At 32.4% G+C, this 21632-nt stretch overlaps 1 protein-coding gene across 1 annotated transcript in view; it reads right to left on the reverse strand.

Annotated features, from left to right (window-relative positions):
* The window catches only part of Trpm (transient receptor potential cation channel, subfamily M), a 268334-nt gene that overhangs the window by 77075 nt on the left and 169627 nt on the right, over nucleotides 1-21632 (reverse strand). The window contains exon 3 of the mRNA XM_068764157.1: nucleotides 8720-8802. Within this exon, the coding sequence (XP_068620258.1) occupies nucleotides 8720-8802 (83 nt within the window). The remainder of the gene's footprint in view (nucleotides 1-8719; nucleotides 8803-21632) is intronic.

The raw sequence follows: 21632 nt of genomic DNA on the forward strand, positions 1-21632 counted from the left end.
CATTACCGGACGAGGTGGTCCGAATAAGAGAAAGATGAATTGAGTACATAGAAGAAGCAAAAATAACTAACCAGTGAGAACCCAAGGCAGTTCAATGCGGCAAGCGGGTCAGCGTGTAACCAGCGAAATTTAACAGCCTCCCTGCATTTTCAGCAAATCATGTGTTCCGATAAAACTCGAGCTTTCTCTAAACCCGAAACTTCTTCTTATATATAATTAGGCCTTTTTTGTCGAGGCATTTGGGTGCGTAGCCCCCCTGACAAGATATTTCGTAAATATAGCAAAATGCCTTGAACACCGAGAGAAAATAAATAATTTCGGAAAAAATCTACTTTCTAAAAATCTAACCTTTACAGTTTTTATTTATTTTTAAAAAGTCAAAATCATTAATTTAAAATTTATATGACACTATATTTAAAAAAAAACGAAATGTTTTCTTTAAATTTTTTTCCTACAAACACGAAGGGAAATAGTGGCAAAATAGTACTAAATAATATGGACAAACATATTTCAGCATACGAGTTCGAGAAATGAAAAGAAAAAGTCTGTATATACTTATATAAAAGTTTGTATATGTTATGTAATACTTATTTATCAATGTTCTTCATCATTTTAGCTTTTTAATAATACGTTTAAGGTGCTTCTGCATTTTAAGAACTTGTTGTTTTAATCTTAAAGAATGATTAATCCCCAGATTTCAATAAAGCTTAATAAATAAACAACATTAATTAGTTCACACCAATGAAGTTTCACCGGATGGTAGAGACATCAATTATGCCGGCAAAACTCGGTCTGTTAGTTATACGAAAATGTAATAATATTGTTATTAATGTGCACGCCATTTATATAATTTATTATTAAAATATATAATTATACAAAGCTATTAACTGAGATTAATTAATGCTTTTAATTTTAGCTTATATATATCAAAATACGACAGATTCCGTTTTAAAATAAAGTTTTACGAAATTGACAATAGGGCTGGCTATAAAAATATTATAATTGCTTTTATCTGTTACAGCTTTTAATTGCCTATATAAATAATGAATCGCTAGATGTTTTATTTCCATTCAAGAACGATTCAACCAATACGACTCATATTACTTATACATTTTTCCTTTAAGGAATAACGAAGGTTTTTATAGTGGGAAAAAAAATTGGGCGGAAAATAGTAAAAACAAAAAACTATATCAGACTACTAATACTACTAAATAAAGATGAGGCAGTTAGGTTATATACAGGGCGATTGTTTACGGGTATAAAAGCTTATTTATTATCAATTATTTTACGAGATAATTTATTATTGTTCATTATTGTATAGGATAACCTTTGCAAAAATACATAATTTCAGATACAATAAATAAGGTATTAAAATTAAACTTAATAAGAAAAAGCGTTTTAAAAATTCGGATTACTTCATATTAAAATTCCTCACTGTTTACAATGTTTCCCTTCAAACTTCTGATAGAAATTACTGAACTTTTATACCAATAGAGTTTCAAAGATATCACTTCATACACGGTAATTGGTAATAATTTTAAAAGCTTTTATTTGACAAACAAACTTTATTAAAACTTTCAAATCTATAGCCAATCATCCTGTAAATAATTCATACAGTTATAGTTTAAAAAGTGGGTGTAGAAAGGCAAGTTGTATATAGTTATATATGAACCGGTAAGAGAGATTATTAGCAAACAAGTATAGTTCAGTTTAGCGACTCAATTAAGTTTAGATAACTTTAGAGATTTATGGTTATAATTCGCGAGTTCTGGTCCCAGTGAGCGTAAGAAGTTGCTGATATTTCCTTGAAATGAAATTCCATAGAGTATTTATTAATACACACTGTAGTACCCTTGATGTTGGCTTTTAAATGATATTTAATGGAATCAGGCGTTACCTTACGGAAGTCCATCCTAAGTAAGAAAAGGACCAATATTTAGCCACTTCCGCACATGCAGTCGTAGTCGTGCAACAAAGTGCACTGCCCGCCAGCCAGTGCCAACTAAAAGATTTATGTCACTCTGTGTTTGGCACTAATCGATGTAACATAACTCCTGAAGGTGCCCCGTGGAGGGGTGAAACACGTGTTGAGTAATTTGGCGGTGGCGGTTGTGTGATTCGCATTGTTTGCCGCATACGCATTTATCAGCGGGCTCTTCTCTTTCTAAATTGTTATGCCTCCCTATATAACAAATATATTTTTTAAATTAGAAGGGTTAAACTCGTGTCGAGTCCACTTTTGAATTGACCCTCTTAATAATCAAATTGCCCACCTGTGGGGCGTGTATCCACCACGTTTAGAAATACTGATTTATATAATGTCAATAATTTTAACAGGTTTAATAAAAGTTTAGTTAATATAATAAGCGTATTAAGACTGACACCAAAAAAAGAGGGTAAAATTTGTGTAATTTAAAAATGAAACGCCGCAAAAGATTCATAAGTTGACAAATGCTGATGCTGCTAGGTATAGGACGCGGGTAAGACGCCGTCTTCTTACGGAGATATTTCATTTGATATGTCGCTTAAACTGTCATCAATTTGCCCCGATGGTCTCCGTAAACAAAATGTCTTATTTCACCGAGTGTTTTCATCTTGTATTTTATTACCGCAAATTTATATTTATTAAGAAGCCTAAAGTTCTGAGATAACAGATTTTTTCGTGAATGTATGAAGTGAAATGAAAATAACGATGTTACTTTTGCATGCGAATAACAATTTGAGTTTATTGTTATATGAAGAAAATAGTACTAATTTAAGAGTACACTTTCAGGATATAATTGAACTGATAAAATTGAAAATGTTTGCGCTCTACGGTTTGCGGACTAATAAGGTTATACAACTTTTATTGTTTAAACTTTACAATTATACATTTTTGGATCATGTTTAATATTTCTTCATGTAAGTCCATCTTATACAGACGATCGTGTTAATTCTATAAGACGGTATATGCAAACTTTGTTTTGAGGACTTTATTTATAAATACGGTTAGCTTTTTTAATTAATGAAAAAAGCTGTTACTTTTTAAAAATTTACAGTTTCCACGGTATGAATTTATAAGCATGCTAACTTCGCTTAATTTAAACCGCGTTTTGAGTAGTTAACCTAGTTGGCACTTTTGTTAACTCTGGCTCGAATGGTTACATACAACTTACTGACTGAATGAGAAGCTACCGAGTTTTAAAGTTGCTTGAGAGGACGCTTTATGAAGTGACCAGGTTCAAGGGTACACAAGAGGACCTTGCGCTGTTATTTAATTCGTATTCAGCATTATAATTACAGAGTAGCTTAAGGGAGGAACCTAAGGTTACATATTTAATGTAATCAGGCGTTACCTTGCGGAAGTCCATCCTAAGTAAGAAAAGGACCAATATTTAGCCACTTCCGCACATGCAGTGGTAATCGTGCAATAAAGTGCACCGCCCGCCAGCCCGCTGATAAATGCGTATGCGGCAAACAATGCGAATCATACAACCAATTAACCCTTCCACGGGGCATCTTCAGGAGTTATGTTACACCGATTAGTGCTAAACACAGAGAGACACACAGAGACTCTGTTACGTCTCTCTATTACGTAAAGCTTTAAAAGAAGTGCCAGAAAAAACTGTAGCAAAGCTCAAAGTCATTTGGAAGAAATGTTTTTCCGGATGTGGCAATATCTCGCTTATCACATATATAATTGTTGCGCGGAATTGGAATTTTAGCAAATTTTTATTACGTCAAATCTCCAAGAAATTAATAGAATTATGTTAATATCTATATCACATACACACGTCTATATATCGTCGTTGTTTTAGCCTTTAAACGCCTACTGCAATGTTTATGCATTTCCCGGAGATATCTATGGGAGATACCATAATCACCACGCTTGGCAAGTAGGTTGGAGGACGCAGTGTGGTTTTATGGTACGTTGTGGACGCTGATGCCCATCCTCTGGAAACTTATTTGTCAGCAGTAGAAATCCCATAGAAATAATGCACAAAGTATGAATTATATACGATTTTACACCGGGAATCGAGCTCGCGACCTACGATCGCAAGAGTCAGTACTCTACCGCTGGGCACATCATGTGAATTTCAATATTTGTTTTTTTAATTAATACTGCAATAACTTACTTTTAAAGAATCATACAATAACTTAGACTATATTAACACGTTCACTGCGGCTTGAGGTCGATTCAGCCTCATGGTAGACTTTGCACTGGTGCGGCGCGTAAAACTCGTGTTTTCTCTCTAGTGCGGCGGCTGTTTACACTCAACCGTATGAGGTATGTCAAAGACAAATATAGCTTTCTTTATGTCTGCGAAGCATTGACTCAATATTGTAAAAAAATATTGATGAACATGAGGCAGAAAAGGCCTCAACCGCACTACTAGGAAGTTCGGCTTGAGGCTTATTCGACCTCAGCCGCACCAGCTGAAAGTTCTTCAAAATTGGGCCCGCAGTGAACGTGTTAAGGACAAGAAATCGTCAAATAAAATTTTTGGCATATCGGAAATATCTCTGTCGGAATAATCTTTCGCTGGGTACTAAAGCTTAATATATAAATATTACGAGTTCTGTAAAATATTCCAACACATCTTTCAATATATTAGAAGTAAATTCCAAAATCGTACTTTATAAAGTAATTAAGAATAAAAAGGTAAAACAAATGAAATACAAGAATATCTTCTAGAATCTTCAAAGCACGTTTTCGATGAAGCAACTATTTATTTCTTGTTGAAACTGCATCATAGTATCTTGGTAATAAATAATTCAAGCTTACAGTCTTTGCAGTACTAGTGGAGTGAGTTCTCATATTAAACAACGTTTCGCATTGCACCATCCCGTTAGTATAACTCCATTATGCACAAAGCGGGATAGATAGACAAATAATGATAGTCAATTAATACCGTATTATTACATTTAATGTTCAACATATAATATACAGGATGATTAATTTTAGATGTAAAAGTTTTAAAATATCTCAATGTATACCCTACCCAAAAATCGAAAGCTTCAAAAATTTTAAAAAAATATTTTTTAAAATCGGATTACTACATATTAAAATCAATTAATGTTTACTGTCTATCTCTGAAGATTCTGAAGACTCGGTATTTGGCAATGGTCGGTGTAACATCTCCTGAGGATACCCCGTGGAGGGGTGAAACACGTTTAGAGCAGGTTAACGATGGTAGTTGTGTTTCGCATTGTTTACCGCACGCGCATTTATTAGCGGGCTGTCGGGCGGTGCATTTCATTGCACGACTACTGTTGCATAGCGGAAGTAGGTATATATTAGTCCCTTTCTTAGTTAGGATGGACTTCCGCGAGGTAACGTCTGATTCAATTACATACTTGAAGATTTTTTACCGTCAAAAGTTATTAGCCTTCGCATTTCAATAGATTAAAAACATATTACAGAATGGTTACTTTATTTAGATTGATTGTTGAGGCGATGAATGAACGGTAGAAAGTAAGTAAAAGAAAGATATAAATTGTAAAATGTAAGTAGAAGAAAGATTATGTGAAATATGACAGAAGAGCATAGAAATAAAAAAAGAAAAGAAAGTGAATCGTTAAAAGATAAAAAGGTTGTAAAAGGGTTGTAAATAGAGGGAAAATTTTTAAAGTTTTTTGCTAACAAAGGAGCTATACGTTCATTCCTTTACTAAACAGGTGAATTAGTCGTATGTAGCGGCCAGTTGGAGCTCTTGATCTTGATATCTTATAAGAAATCTATAGCTGGACGCATTCTGCACCCTGTTGCGTGAAAGTCCAGTCTTTACGTATATAAACAATCACCCTGTATTTGTATTATACAGTTATATTTCGTATTATGTGATATAATGTTATTGTTTGCATTTATTTAGAATTCGGTAGCACAATACAGTGTCCTCTCTATAGTGTACACTCGAACGTAAAGAATGTTCTAAATAGAGACTCACAATACATTTATGATTTCATTTGTCAGGCACGAGTCATGGCTAGTATTTCAGTATTTGCACATTAGTTGAAAGGCAACAAATTAGTTATTTGAACTCTCTTTATAATAATAATAATAATAAATTTTATTTCAGAAACCAATGAGTCCATAGAATATAAGTAAGTTAGTAACAAAATTTACTTAAAAGCTTAAAAGTTATGGATTAGTATGTCATACAATTTAAATATAACACTAAATTTCCAAAAAGTCGCTTAATATAAAAAACTTACATAAGATAATTTTTAATAAAAGTGATTATTTGCCATTCACGCTCTTATGCAGGTGTATCCAGTGGTGATAGAAACACCTTTAGTAAGAAAAGGACCAATATTTAGCCACTTCCGCACACGCAGTGGTAGTCGTGCAATGAAATGCACCGCCCGCCAGCGCGCTGATAAATGCGTATGCGGCAAACAATGCGAATCACATAACCGCCACCGCCAAATTACTCAACGCGTGTTTCACCCCTCCACGGGGCATCTTCAGGAGTTATGTTACACCGATTAGTGCCAAACACCTTTGTAAACATCGTACATACGACAATCGGTAAATACCTTTATTAACAATTGAGATATGTTTTATCACCCAAATAGGCTTTTGTCGTATATTTCGTATAAGACCACAAGGAAGCTGCCTGCATCCAGTTTTTTCCGACAACAACTCAAGTTCACCTGTCCTTGTTTCGTGTGAACTTACAACGCTACGCCAATTGGTTGATGGTCTCCCTTCCAGAAAATAAAAGCACTATTGGCCATCCGTTCTGCGCGCTATTCTCTTTTAATATAACAATATTGTAAAAGTTGTAAACATCTTTAATAATCAGGAGCATCAGAATTTTTATTTGCTTAAAACCCATTTACATTATTATTTTAATGCATGTGCTAATGGGGTCCTTTTTTCTAATATTGTTTAGATCTAACAATATTTTAACGCACATACAATCTCCATTCTCACAAACCGTGTTTATTTTTGATAACAATAGTTCATATCAAAGCGACAAGGTGACGTTAAAACATAATTTTATTAGGTATATATACAAAATAACCCTGTCCTTTGGGCACAGGACATGTATCTTGTGCACATTCATAATATTTCCGCCCTCATAATACAAAAGGCCAGTTATTAGAGTAACAATTAAATCTTTTAGATCAACTAATATTCATGTAACTATAAGCAACAGAAACATCTAATAACTATAAGTCGCAGATTGAGCAGTGGTAGGCAGTTCATTCATCATAAATGATTGCCACTAATTAGAAACAAGTATTAGTAGATGAGCAGTAGCATATTCTGCGTACAATTATATCACACTGCGATCGCCAACTCCCCTGCCAAGCTTGGCGATTGGTATAATACCATAGATATCTTTGGCGTAGGCCTATGGGCGATATTTTAGGTTTATGTTAAAAAATATGTAATAGTTAATTATTCAATAATTGTCGTCCATTTTGGATTAATTAGTCGGCTGTCGGCACAATGAAGTCCGGTTTTATTTTATATTGTTTTATTGTCGGTATTTGGACATAGAAATGTTACTATAGTTGTACACTAATCGTCTCGTAGCTCGTTCGTAGCTATTGGCTACGAGGCATGCTCTGTCAAGCGGAAACGGAGATAACTGATTTATGTGTATCGCGTAAACCTGTCATTGGAAACGTTTCGCAGAGAACTCTGCACAGGAATAGTCTTATCAACATAAATATATACAACATTTTACATTATAGAAACACGATAATACAAAGATATTGTTTTTTTTTAGTTAACAAAATAAATGTTTTAAGAGAACTTGTAACAAATTATTTTTATACGTACATTACCTACAGGTGTAAAAAAAGACTAAATGTTCAGCAAATTTTTCAACAAATATCTTTTACGTACATACTTTTACTCTGTTACATTATTTTGTTATACTTTTGTAATGGGACAGGCTTTTAACTTATGGAAGTACAGATTCAGCAGGGATATATATTTAACAATAATTAGTTTTAACATAAAGAAATTTCAATTTGTAAAATGCTTTTGTTTACTTTATAATCATTACTTTATTGTCTTTGGAATTATGAATTTATATAGTAATTTCTAAAAATTAAATTGTAAATTTAATAATATTGTAACATCTACATTTCAGCTAAACATTTACCGGTTTTACACCTATATATCAATTACCCTGTATAACAGAAAAATCTATAATTTTGAATTAACATTGTTTTATTTACGAGATTAAATTATTAAAGATATGTATAGAAATCTGATAGTCTACAAATTGTCGTAACCAATGAATCTAGTGAAATTTCGTGAAATCAGTTTTAGCTGACCTCCACTCGGCGAAAGTAATATTTTAGGTATATACTATCAAATATCAAGTCTCTAAACCTTCGCCGTCCCAGAGATATCTCGATAAATGAGTACATATACGTAAATTTCTAAACAAAAGAGACACATAGAAGATTGGTTACATAGTTGACATAGATACAAAAAAATAATGATAATGACTAGAAACAATAATTGTTTTTTTTTTCGTCTAAAAGATATAGAAAGGGTCATGCAGATTACTTCACACAAAAGTTTTCTTTTATTTCGTTTAGGTTAGAGAACTTTTGTAGCGAAATACAAAGAGAAACAATTCTGCGAATATCTGATATTTAAACAATGGAATTCCTACTAGAATAGACCATTTAACTTTCATTTGTTTTTTTTTATTTTTTTATTAGATCACACCTCCTCACTAAATATATAAAATATATATATACTCACACACGCTCGTCTTTAGAGCTGGGTACGTAATATTTGCACTCCCGCTTCTGAAATGTGCTCTCGATCCAGCTCCGGGTTGTTTTCTGTAACAACATATTAGCAAGGTTAAGTCAAAGCCATTAAATTCCTAACGGGTAAATTTCGTGAAATGTTTTTCTTTGATCCCGAGTCTGCGCGGTTTTCTAGACGGTTTCCATATGTTTTAAAATGATTTAATATATCGGGAAAAATATTCGAGAATAAGAAGGAACCTGTAAACAAACCTAAATAAACAACGTGGCTGATTGATAAGACGTGAGGGCAGACCACAGCGCCCAAAACGAATGGCTGCCAGGACCTTAAAATACTGCAGTGTATTGATACCACGTTCACTTATCACATGAATAGACGCTTGATGCAAGTCACGTCCATCTTGATTTATAAGCAAAATTTTAGGGCGGGCAATGTTCACGGTAGACGTCGTATGATTTGAAATAATTATATTTCGCATACTGAACATTATAATAATGTCAGTCGGTAGACGTCTTCTGAATTTCATAGACCTCCCCGCAGATCAACACGATGGCTGATCTTGCGTTGCCCGTATCCATCAACTTCCGTATTATAACTTTAGAATATACGAGAAGTTGCTCCCTCTAACTTTAAATCCAGATTTCTTACCTTAAATGACTCACATGATAAGTTGTTTAGATCATCGAAGATCTTGAAATTGACTATGCCTGCTCATTCTACTATATTTGAAAAATCATTTACTGCGCTCGCTGTCCGATTGTGAAATGAACTACCACAACCAATAAGATGCGCTTAATCGATGTCAGCATTTAAAAAATGGTAACAAAGCACTTCCTTCATCTATAAAATACGATATTGTGTAACATTTGTTATTTATTCGTATTTATGGTATACCTTTTCCACGTAAATGTTTTTATATGTATATATATATTTATAATTATTTTTGTTTGTATTTCTGTAATGTTTGTTTTTGTATATATGTACACCCTTCACTGCCCTCTCCTTCATGTCTCTTATCTCCATCCAAATATTGTCTGGTAGAGATCGCCTCGAGCGATAGCGCCTTTTGTACCTCTATGTAAATTGTTTCTATTTTAGTTATTTTTACTGTAGTGAACATTAAATTGTAAATAAATAAATAAATATATACAAATTTTTGTGATAAAAAATTGGTTGATTGATATGTTTAACAGCCAGTAACTAATCTGTATGTCTCCGCGTATAGAGTAAAGGGTGCTTAAAACGACATATCGCGAAATTAAAATGAGCAGTGCGAATATGTTAACATATTTTAATAAAAAAGGGGTAAACATATTTGTGTTAACCAGGCAACTTCATAGGGCTTTAAATCCTTAGCTTACGTCATTAGCATAAAAAGCTCGAAGTGGCGCAGCGCTCTGCACATGCAACGAGATATTTACGTAATAAGCCACTTTGCATAACGCTGTTTATGCAATTACAATTTTATGATGCAAGTGCAACTTGTTTGTCTTTTATCGTGACCCTGATTTATTTATAATTATCTGTATAGTCGTTGAAACAGAATAATAAATAAAGGAAAGTAAAAGACATAGCTTTAGCCCCTATTTTGTTTTTTAGGCACATTAACAATGTTAACAAAGACACCAAAACAAAGTAGCAAATCTTAAAACAAACCTACTCGTAAATGACAGGCAGATAAATCGCATGCTCCTGTTTTTTAATATAGAAGAATTCCTGTAGTCATTTATTATATTTATTAAATTCATTAAATTTGTAGAAATATATTAAACAGACATTCTTATCTTTTATTATTTTCTCTTCTTCTTATTTAAAATATTCCCCTGAGACATGGCCCGGTATGTAATGAAGATACGACGTTTTTGGGATTAAAAGAGATTTTTTAGTTAGTTATGAACTACGCAAACATTTTTCTCTCTTGACGACTTTATTAAGATGAGAAAGGTAATTAATTTAGTATAAAAAGATTTCTATCGTTATGTCTCTCGTTTGTGTGTTTAAGAGATTTGTAACAAAAAACCGATGGAACAATATACAATGTTTTTAAAAAATAAAAAAGTTTTTTACTTAAATTAAATTGCCTTAAACAATGATTTTTAAAAACATGTTAAAATTAATATTTCATCCGAAAACGTTTTGCTGGAAGCCTTCGAAACAATCAATTTTCCTCGTATATTTACTGAATCAAAATGTTGATTTGAAGAACCCAAAAAGAGAGACGTTAATTAAAAACCCCTGTATCATCAATTTTTTCTTTAATAAGGCTAACCAACATGTTTTTATTCGAAACGATGACGTATCCTTTTGTGATTCAAATAGTTATTTTCTCTTTTGGTACAAATTTCATGTATATATTATAGATCACAAATATTGCATTTTTTTGGTTAAAAATACTTCATAATTACAGTAAGAAAGGACCAATATTTAGCCACTTCCGCACGTGCAGGAGTTAAGTTACACCGATTTGTGCTAAACACAGAGTCAACTTGGCACTAATCGGTGTAACATAACTCCTGAAGATGCCCCGTGGAGGGGTGAAACACGTGTTGAGTGATTTGACGGTGGCAGTTGTGTAATTCGCAATGTTTGCCGCATACGCATTTATCAGCGGGCTGACAGGCGGTGCACTTTGTTGCACGACTACCACTGCATGTGCGGAAGTGGCTAAATATTGGTCCTTTTCTTACTTAGGATGGACTTCCGCAAGGTAACGCCTGATTTCATTAAATATTCATAATTGCAATTATTGTACTTTATTTTAAAAAGTATAAGCGCCATACGTTTGGGTAATACGACAGGGGATACAAAATTGTCACGAAGAATTGTTTTACCTTATTTGCCGGAAAGATATCACCGCCTCATTTGTTTTGTTTGCGACGAAAGTCTCACGGATCTTCATGTCTGTATTTTCAGAAAAGGGCTGTACGGGCAATTTATAACATAACACCTGAAGATTCCCTGAGAATTTTTTTATATAATTTTTTTTTATATTTTTATATATATTTTTTTTATTATTGAGATACGTTTTTAATATAAGAAATAAAAATGAACTTGTAAAGCCGAAATATCGTCTTCACAAAGTAAACAAATCCTTCCTTCATAGATAAGGGTTTACGTATATATGAAAACGTTCCACAGGAAACTTTAAACTTTTAGTTTCTTAGTTTTAAATATAAAATTTAAATTTAAAGATATTTATTAAATTATTCGTATTAATTAATAACATACTTTAGCATTCAAATGTTTTTAGTAAATTGAAAAGTGTGGAACTTGGTTTGTTGACTCATTTACATTATCGATATTATTATGAATAAATGAAAAACTGTTTAATTTGTTTAATAGAGCGACTATTGAGATATCTGGCTCTTTGCAATAGTTGAACCTTCAAAGCTTACTACTTGTTAAAATAATCGAAGATTCAAATGCGTATGTAAATGCCTACTTGAATATATATATATTTAAAAGAAATGTACTTCCGTTCTACGTCGTAACGAAAAGAGATATCTGTCTACGGTATCACTAGAATTATCTACACTGAAATATTTAAACTGTGTTACTCTATTATATTTCTTTAGACTTTATCTTAGTCACAATAGCGCTTACACTCCCTGCATAGCGCACATTATTAATCGATCATCCGAAGGCTTGAGTATGAATTTCTGAAACATACCACATAGTTCCTGATCAAGTTGTTTACTGTACATGCAGCTTGTGTGTGGAATGAGATACTTTTGTCCATAGGAAGAGCCAAACCAATCTAACTTTTTTTTTAATTATCAATGTTTTTTACATGTCAGGCCCTTTTATTAATAATAATAGCGTAATAGCCTAGAATAAAATCGAAAATAGTTTTCACAAGAACAATTGCAACCTAAATTCAGAACGTGCATCTATTACGTGTACAGACGATCTTGTATTCATTGGAAGAAGTCGAATGCAGGCCGTTTTCAACCGGTGCCGGTGGTATTGGAAATGTATGATGAGCTTGAAGGAAAATTTATTCATCATCCGTAGAATGAGTGAACAGTGATCACGGGGCTGTTAACGTATGCGCAGGTCTTATCATGTCTGACCAATGTTCGATACCTCGCAGATGGCGTAGCACAGTGCGCGAAAATCTTTACAAAAAGGATCACGATCCCAGGAGTGAGAGAAACAGCACTATTAGCACTAATTACGTTTACACCCTTATATTATAGTTCAGACAATCTAGAACGTTGATTTATTTAATAATTATATTACATACTATATGTGGTAGGAGTATTTTTATAAGGTTTTGTACGTCAATAAAAAAAAACAATTAATATATATATAAAATCACGTTTCTCTCCTAAAACTAATCTATTGTTCGATTTAGCTATATCGTGATATGAAGGCAGAATTTCTGATGAATCAAATAGTCATTTGTGAAAAGACATTAGTGTTTTCGGTAGTGTTTTCAGCGAAGATGTAGAGGCATCGTAGAGGAGTGCTACGAATTCATGTAGCAAACTGGGTTAACGCAAGTAGGGCAAATCATTAAATATTAATAATGTATAAAATATACAAATTAAGGATATTAAATTAAAATACAAAAAAAAACGAATTAAATAAATAAACTAAACTAAGTGTGCAATTATAATTATTTAACTAATCCAAGTAGGCAAAAAACCACTTTTTATTACAATAAATATTATATACTACTAGCTGATCCCGCAAACGTTGTTTTGCAAAAAAAAAAATATTTGTTTTTAATTAACAAATGTAAGATAAGGGTTGATCGTAGAGAGGTGAAAATTTAGGTTTGTATGTATTTTTGTATGCTGTATCATAATAAAATAAAAACCAAAAAAATTGTCTAAAAAATTAAAAATAAAATTTAGGGGTGGACCACCCTTATCACTTAGGGGTATGGAAAATAGATAGTAGCCGATTCTCAGACATACTGAATACGCATGTAAAATTTGGTAAAAATCGGTCAAGCCGTTTCGGAGGAGTTCAAGTTCGAACACCGTGACACGAGAATTTTATATGTTAGATTTATTATAATCAATACACACATTAATTAAATAATGTAAAAATTAAAAAATGTTAATTATAGTAAGAATTTTAAATTGTCACAATCGGAATAGTGTCCTTGTGTGCGTTTGAGGGTGTACGCATATATGTGTTTGAGTGTGTAAGCGTGCCTGTCGGTAAGGGTGTGTATGTATTTTTAAATTATTAATAAATGAGACAATAATCATATTCTTTTAAAATCACTCTTAACATATATGAATTTGTAACATGATTTGTATCATAAAATCAAATCGATAAATTTCAATTATTGCGAAGGGTCGTGATTGATGATGTAGATCCAATACGGATTAAAAATGTACCAGTATATGTACTCAATCTGGCCATAAATATTGTCACGAAAAACATTATATTATGTTTGAATTTGGAATTCGTCATTCTTTTATTAATATTTACGACGTTATTAACATTTTCGCGCAAATCAATGTTAAATATTTTTGTGATATTAAAATAGAGCTAGAGCATAAAAAGAACCGAATTGCTATGCTAAAATTATAGAAAATTGAATTTAGAAACTATCTATCCACTTGATATTAATCAAGTGCTTGAATAAAACTTCCTTTGTGTGTCACAGTAAGACTGTATTCGTAAAATATAAAAATCCGATAAAAAAATTAAGTAAAAAGCTATAAAGATATCCTGCCCGAAAGAAAAATATTTTATCTTTTAAAATAAATATAGCACTAGTTGTTGCAAATTTTATAAAATAATTTTTGGAATTTTCAGCGTGTAAAAGATATATGAAAATTATTTATTTTTCAACGCTAAAATTACTCTTTTCAAAGTAAGGAGATATTTTCGAATATGTTTACTAAATTTTTAGTTTATTTTATCGATGTATAAATTAACACACACTATAGTAATAAATGTATAGTTTAATAGAAAATAAGAATTTCTTCTTGTCACAATATTAATGACTAGATTATTATCATCACAATTATTGTAGCCGTAAGATGTTCACTGCTAATCATAGGCCTTCCCCATCGATTTCCAATAGGTTAGAATCAGCCTGTCTTCAGCATTTTCCGCATGGAAAAAACTAGTCCATCTGTCAAATTTGTAGTTAGCGGTGCTATGGTGCGCTTAACGGCACTATTTACAAAACCATAAGGCTCCAGTGATCATTTTGCGCGCTGTGTATCTAACCGCCTCTCTAACTTACAAAAATTTTTGGTCTATACCAGCTACTTTAATTGGTTTAAGAATACGAGGAGTATTGAGTATGATCCTTTATTCTATCTCATAAAAAAATCTTGTGCATGACTGCGAGGTTTTCAAAGAGATTCGAAAACACAGTCAGACTATACATACAATCTGCTATATATAACAGGTAGACGTGCTCTTTAATTAACTTACATAACGCATAATTAATTCTCATTGTTAGCTATAAATTACTACAACATTCACGGTCTCAACCCTGCGGATGCGTGTACAGCTGTAGATAATTCCAGATAATTAATTCAACCCATTGATTGTACATTGTTCGTCATTAGGTTACTAATATTACTGTTAATTAAATAATTTGCAATACCTTACAAGAACTTAAGGTTTAGTTGTCGTCATTTCAGCCCATAGACGCTCTCTGTAAAGCACAGGATGCTCCCGTAGACATCTATAGCGGGATATACTATAATCGCGTTTGGGAAGTGGGTTGGCAATCGCAGTGTGGTATTGCGGCCCATCTTCCGGTAACTTGTTTTTTAGCAGTGGCAATAATTAAGGCAAAAAATGTGAATTATATAAGATTGTATCAAACCTCATGTACATAAATAGATTTTAGTTTCGCGGAACTTAGTTTATACACAATATTAAGAAAAGATAATTAAAAAGCAATAAGTTTTGGTTTTACTTTATATTTTTAAATACTTTCCTCGTTTTATTTTGATTTTGTGATAACGTGATACAACGTGACGTGAACAAACGACTCTGTGTTTAGCACTAATCGGTGTAACACAACTCCTAAAGATGCCCCGTAGAGGGGTGAAACACGTGTTGAGTGGATTAACGGTGGCAGTTGTGTAATTCGCATTGTTGGCCGCATACGCATTAATCAGCGGGCTGGCGGGCGGTGCACTTTGTTGCACGACTACTACTGCATGTGCGGAAGTGGCTAAATATTGGTCCTATTCTTACTTAGTATGGACTTTCCCAAGGTAACGCCTGATTCCATTAAATGTGATACAATTATAAAACTTTGATCTGTTTCTACTGAATAAGATAGACAGATGAAATTCTCCGCTGATAATTGTTTGTGTAGTGGTAAACCTATATAATTGATACAAATACAATAAAGGCACATGATCGTCATGGCATATAACCTCATAGGTATCTTTGGGGGAAGCCTATGTCTTGAACTGGGTGTCTATGGACTGAAACGACAACGACGTTTTTGTTTAATTGTATACAATAGGGGTAGTAGGGTTGATTGGCCGAAGTAATGGTTTTCGTTGAATCGATAAATTCCAGCAAATTTTTAAAATTGAAATAATAAGAGACTTAACTTAGTTTTATTGTTCAAAGTTCACTGAATATAAACTCTTCTTTTGTGTCAAGTACATTAAAAAGGTTTATGTCGCTATGCGTGTCCAATTTAATTGTCTAGCTTCGACTTTGTTGGCGGTGCAGTGCGTCGGACTTCACCGAGAGCAATGTATATGCTTTGGTATTTTTGATGCATGAGGCTTTTTCGTTGTTAATCAGAAATCAAAATCTTTTATTATAAATCACTTTTTTATGGTCCCTCGTTTCTGGGGGCCACTATTGCCACCCATGTCTTAGGTACACAGGGATTATTTTAAGAAAATAATTTTTATCCATAGATTTTATTATTTGCGTTTTCACTTTTTTTCCTTTTGAATGTCATTTATTCATTTATCTTTTTTTCTTCAGAAATTCTATCGTTCCTTTTATTTTTTTCTAATTCATCGCCTCACTTCGTCGCCTTCTCACCAAAATACTATATATGTTTATTTTGCTCTGTTTTGCTCTCTCTCTTATACACTTTTGTATTTTGTCTACTTTTTCGTTTTGATGGTCTCTCATATGACCCTTTTGAAGTATTCTAAAAAGATCCGACTCTCCTCATTGTCCATAAGTGGTGCGATGTTCTAGTCTCGACCCTTTTTACCGTACCGATTCGATAATTAGGGGTAAGCACACATTTTGTGGAATATGTTTCATACATTAAGGTACGGGATATGATGGATAAAATAGTGAAGCGGAATATTCCAGTCCAAAAAATAGAAATATAAAGTATTCCTATCAATGCACATTAGACGTGACACCTATAAGTTCACATTTATTAAAAAAAAATAAACGGGTTAGCCAAATAAACATTAAATTCGAATCAACTGTAAATAATAATTGTAACTTTATAAAATGTCTTTTCTAAATAGCTTTTTATTGCCTGTGTATTAGCGACGCACGTGCTAAAAAATAAATAAAAGAAATATTGTTTAGTGATAAATTTATTTATTTATTTGGGGTTTTAATGTAAAATAACATTTACCCATAAGATAATTTTTTTTTGTAAACTGCAAGACTTTTATTATAAAATGATTATATAACAGATCAGTATATGAATGAAAAAATGGTTTATATACAGAATATGACGAAAAATTGTCACAATTTTCTTTTCAAAATATTTCACGTTCACCAAGTGTTTTAACAAAAATGTAAAAGAAATAGTAGTTTATCAAGCCGTTTCAAATATTAGTCAAAACATTTAACGTTTAATTTTTGATCATATTATAAAGTAAAATTTAAATTTCATACCGTATTTCACGTGGTAAATCGTTACCAAGAGTAGTCACATACGAAACAATAGTAAAGAACATTAAAATATTTTCAGTCACGAACGCTCCACAAATTCCTGTTAGTAAAGTTGGGAACACGTGCTCAAAAAACCAACTATGCTGTGGGAATGGTATAGCTTGTCACGTACTATGAATATACATATGAATGATTTTTAAACATGTATAATGTAATCATGTAGCATCTGTTATTTATTCTTATTAATGTAGAACTTTTCCCACGTATACATACATACATTTACAAACACACACATATATATACATATATAATTATATATGTGTGTGTGTGTGTAGTTATGTATGTATTTGTATGTACGTACACCCTAAACTGCCCTCTCCTTCATGTCTCTCATCTCCATCCTAAGGTAGAGACTAGATAGGTAGAGATCGCTTAGAGTGATAAAACCGCCTCTTGTACCATATGTAATGTTTTTTTTTCCCTCTATTGTCTATGGTGTTTAAAAAAGTGTAAATAATAGTAATATGTTTATTTAAAGAACAAGTTCTTCTTATATACTAAGCAGATATATTATTTCTTTTAGTTTATTTGTTTCTTCATCATCATCATTCCATCCAAAAGACGTACATTGCTGGGCATAGGTCTCTTCCATAGATTTTAAATTGGCCTGATAGGAAGTAGCTTGTCTCCAGTGTCTTCTGACGATCTTAACAAAGTGGTCTATACACCTTGTGGGTGGTATTCTGTTCGTTATATAGCGTGCCCACTGTTACTTCAAATTGCAAATCCTCTAACCTAATTTTAATGCCATTACACTTCACTTTTAATTAAAGAAAATGTAATAAATGTTTATTTGGTTAACGGGTGCGACACGTTATTAAAAAAGCTGTTTTTCCAGCCACAAAAATTGTAATTTTAGTGAGTAAATAAAGTAGTACATTTGTATGCAAACACCGCCGCGTAGTATCGAGGGAGCGCGACCTTCACGAAATTATCCTATTTAAATTTGGAATTATAATATATGAGCCTATCTTCTCTGTTATAAATTTTAGAGTATATTTTAATCAAATCTCTGTAATTTAATATTAATAAAAAATAAAAGTTTTATTGTATTTTTATAACTTATACAATCAGATAAATGTTAGTAAATTCACTACTTTGGTTAAGTGGCTCTAAAAAATTATTCTGAATTTTATTTATTAAGTGAAAGTGAAGTAAGAAAAGGACCAATATTTAGTCACTTCCGCACATGCAGTGGTAGTCGTGTAACAAAGTGTAAGGAGCCAGTGATTAACAAGCGTTATGTAGATAGTCTAGGTCCATAGACGTCTTTTCTATAGTCTTCAATGTTGAATACTGACAGCTTCCAACCGGTTCTATTGGAAGTCTGTAGGGGAGTTCTATGTCGAGCACTGGACGTCGACGACGATTTGACTACATCCTGTTTATTACTTCTTTTGTCTCTTCACATACTGTGAATGTCAATGTTGACGTATAGTGCGTTTTACTAAAAAGTCAAGGACAAATAGGATGTTTCTAATCTGGATTCATTCCCAGAATAACCAAGGTCACTGACGTAGCTCAAAAAATTACTTGTGTAGTTGCAGCGGGCGGGACACGCCGTTCGTGCAACCGACGGTTGTTGGAGCCAAAAGGTTCTGCGGTGAAGACCACGCTTAACCAACGACATAGTCAAGATCGCAGGTTGTCGGGCACCTCAAGACCGGTCATCGAGGCAAACTTTGAAAAGGCAGATTTCTTGCAGTGGCCGCCTATTGCCTGACATGCCATGATAATGAATCTTTCTTCTGTATTGTTGTATACCTAGTATTAAGTTTTTGGACGTAAATTTTTTATTGTTAAATTGTTTACATATTTCCAATAACTGACGTGTTTTTTTTTATTTAGTAATATTTATAGGCCTGTAAGCAAATTCTACTTACTCGGCATTATACTTTATTTGTAGACTATAAGATGCAACGGTTAAAAATGTCTGTCAAATTTCAAATTAATATTAAGTCATATTTCAATTTTCTGATGTATAAAAATTTAAACTATCATAATTAATAAACAATTCTGTTTAAAAATTTTTAAAAAATATATTTCATATTTTGACATTTATAGGTGGTATTTTTTAGCTAATTTAATCATAATTAAGTTAGTAAATAGAGCAGTGGTCACACAGCGGTAAAGAAATGAGGTTGCGAACGTAGATTGCGGCTTCGATTCCCGGGATAGACTTATGTTATTCACACTTTGTGCGTTAACCTTTAGTAGCCTGATTTACGAAAGTGATTTTTTTAATATTACTGTGTTTGCTTGAGGGTCTAGATGAAGGGAAAAATAGATTTTTTTTAATGTCGTTGGAAAGAATACTATACAACAGTAAAATACGTACAGCCAACCTATAAAAAAACTAATAGTAATGTGAACATTCGGTTTAAAAGATTGGTATCAAAATTTAAACTAGGTTATTAAGGGTTAATTAAATAGGATTGCCACTGCTCACAAACAAGTTTCCAAATAATGGTCAGAAACGTCCTCTGCGTACCATACCACACTGCGATCGCCTTCCCCGCCGCTAAGCATGGGGAATATAATATATTCCACATAGATATCTTTGGTGGAGGCCTATGAAATGTTTAAAAAAGCAAAGTATTGGTATCAGTTGGTTCTATTATATTTTGCTATTTTCGTCGAAAAACGAGAACCGAAAATTTCAAAGTTAGCTATTAATTCTCGAAATTCAATTAAGCCAAGGCGCACGAGTGAAAATAAAAACCGAGGAAGTCATACTGCAGAGGAATATACGAAACTCTCTGTGTTTTATAAACGAAGCTTGCAAAAACTCATATCAGCATTGCGATGCTTTTTTATCATTTTTATTTTAATAATTTTACATATTTAAATGTAATTAAATTTTAAATACGCCTCTAGTTATGCGCCAAGCATTTACGGAGAAAATATAATCGTTTTATAATGCATTTAATCTTGAGATCTTGTTACTCGTAAATATAATGCTCGGAATTAATGCGCAAAAATAAATTATATCAAACTATCACTTATTTACACAAAATGTTTTTAAATAAGTTTAAAATATAACTCTACGCAAGCATAAATAGGAAACAAAATTATAAATATGATTATTATTGATCTATAATAAATATATTTCTGGTCGATCAATGTTGTTTATGTGAATCTAAATCTTGTAAAACCTTCAAAGGGGTGTATTTATAGTTCACTTGTTCAGCAAGAAGATTTAAAACTTTTACACCTATTTCAAATCAGTTACATAAATTTATTTTTCTGTTGGAATGCGACAAGCCAATAACTTCTGGCAAAACAAATCCATAACATCAGAAAGAAACCAACAATTTGAAATAGTCGTTTTCCGAATTTTGAAAATTCTTTCTATATTACCATTATGTTATTTATTATTTACGAAAAAGTTACTAATATTATAAAGGCTAGAGAGAGGAATAATATTTTCAAGTTCATTCATGTTCTTACTTACATAGACCAGATCGTCAAATATATATCGTCTAAGTACCGCCTTAAAATTTTCTTCACACTATCTTTCTGTAATAGTCTCTGGATCATAAATAATAGATTCCACGAACAACTCTATTATCTAGCACACAAAAATTATATCTATATCAACAGCATTACCCCATTCAACCGACATATTGCTGTGCATATATCTAGAATGGACTAAACAAGATGTGTCTGTCAATTGACGCATTTTTTCGGCAATATACAAACTACCAAAAACAATATTATTAAATAATACATTTACTTGTATAAACCTATAATGTTATAAGCAAAGTAAACAATCGAGTAATTTATCATAATTTATATAACAAGTTCCATTTACTTTAGAACCGGAACAGAATAATATGTTCTTCACATGACACTTGCCGACGAAAATAGATTCAAACGGCCCTTAGTTGACCTCATTGAATTAGTAATGCAGTAATTTACGTAGGAAAAGAATACAGTTTTCTTTTAAAAACGTTTTAACATAAAAATATGAAATATTAAGGGACAAAAAACCTAAAAAAGTCAATGCAAAATG

The sequence above is a fragment of the Battus philenor genome, unplaced genomic scaffold (assembly GCF_028537555.1).
Source record: "Battus philenor isolate CCGP_79_NKW_IND1 unplaced genomic scaffold, ilBatPhil1.0.hap1 SCAF_19, whole genome shotgun sequence".
Classification (NCBI taxonomy): Eukaryota; Metazoa; Arthropoda; class Insecta; order Lepidoptera; family Papilionidae; genus Battus; species Battus philenor.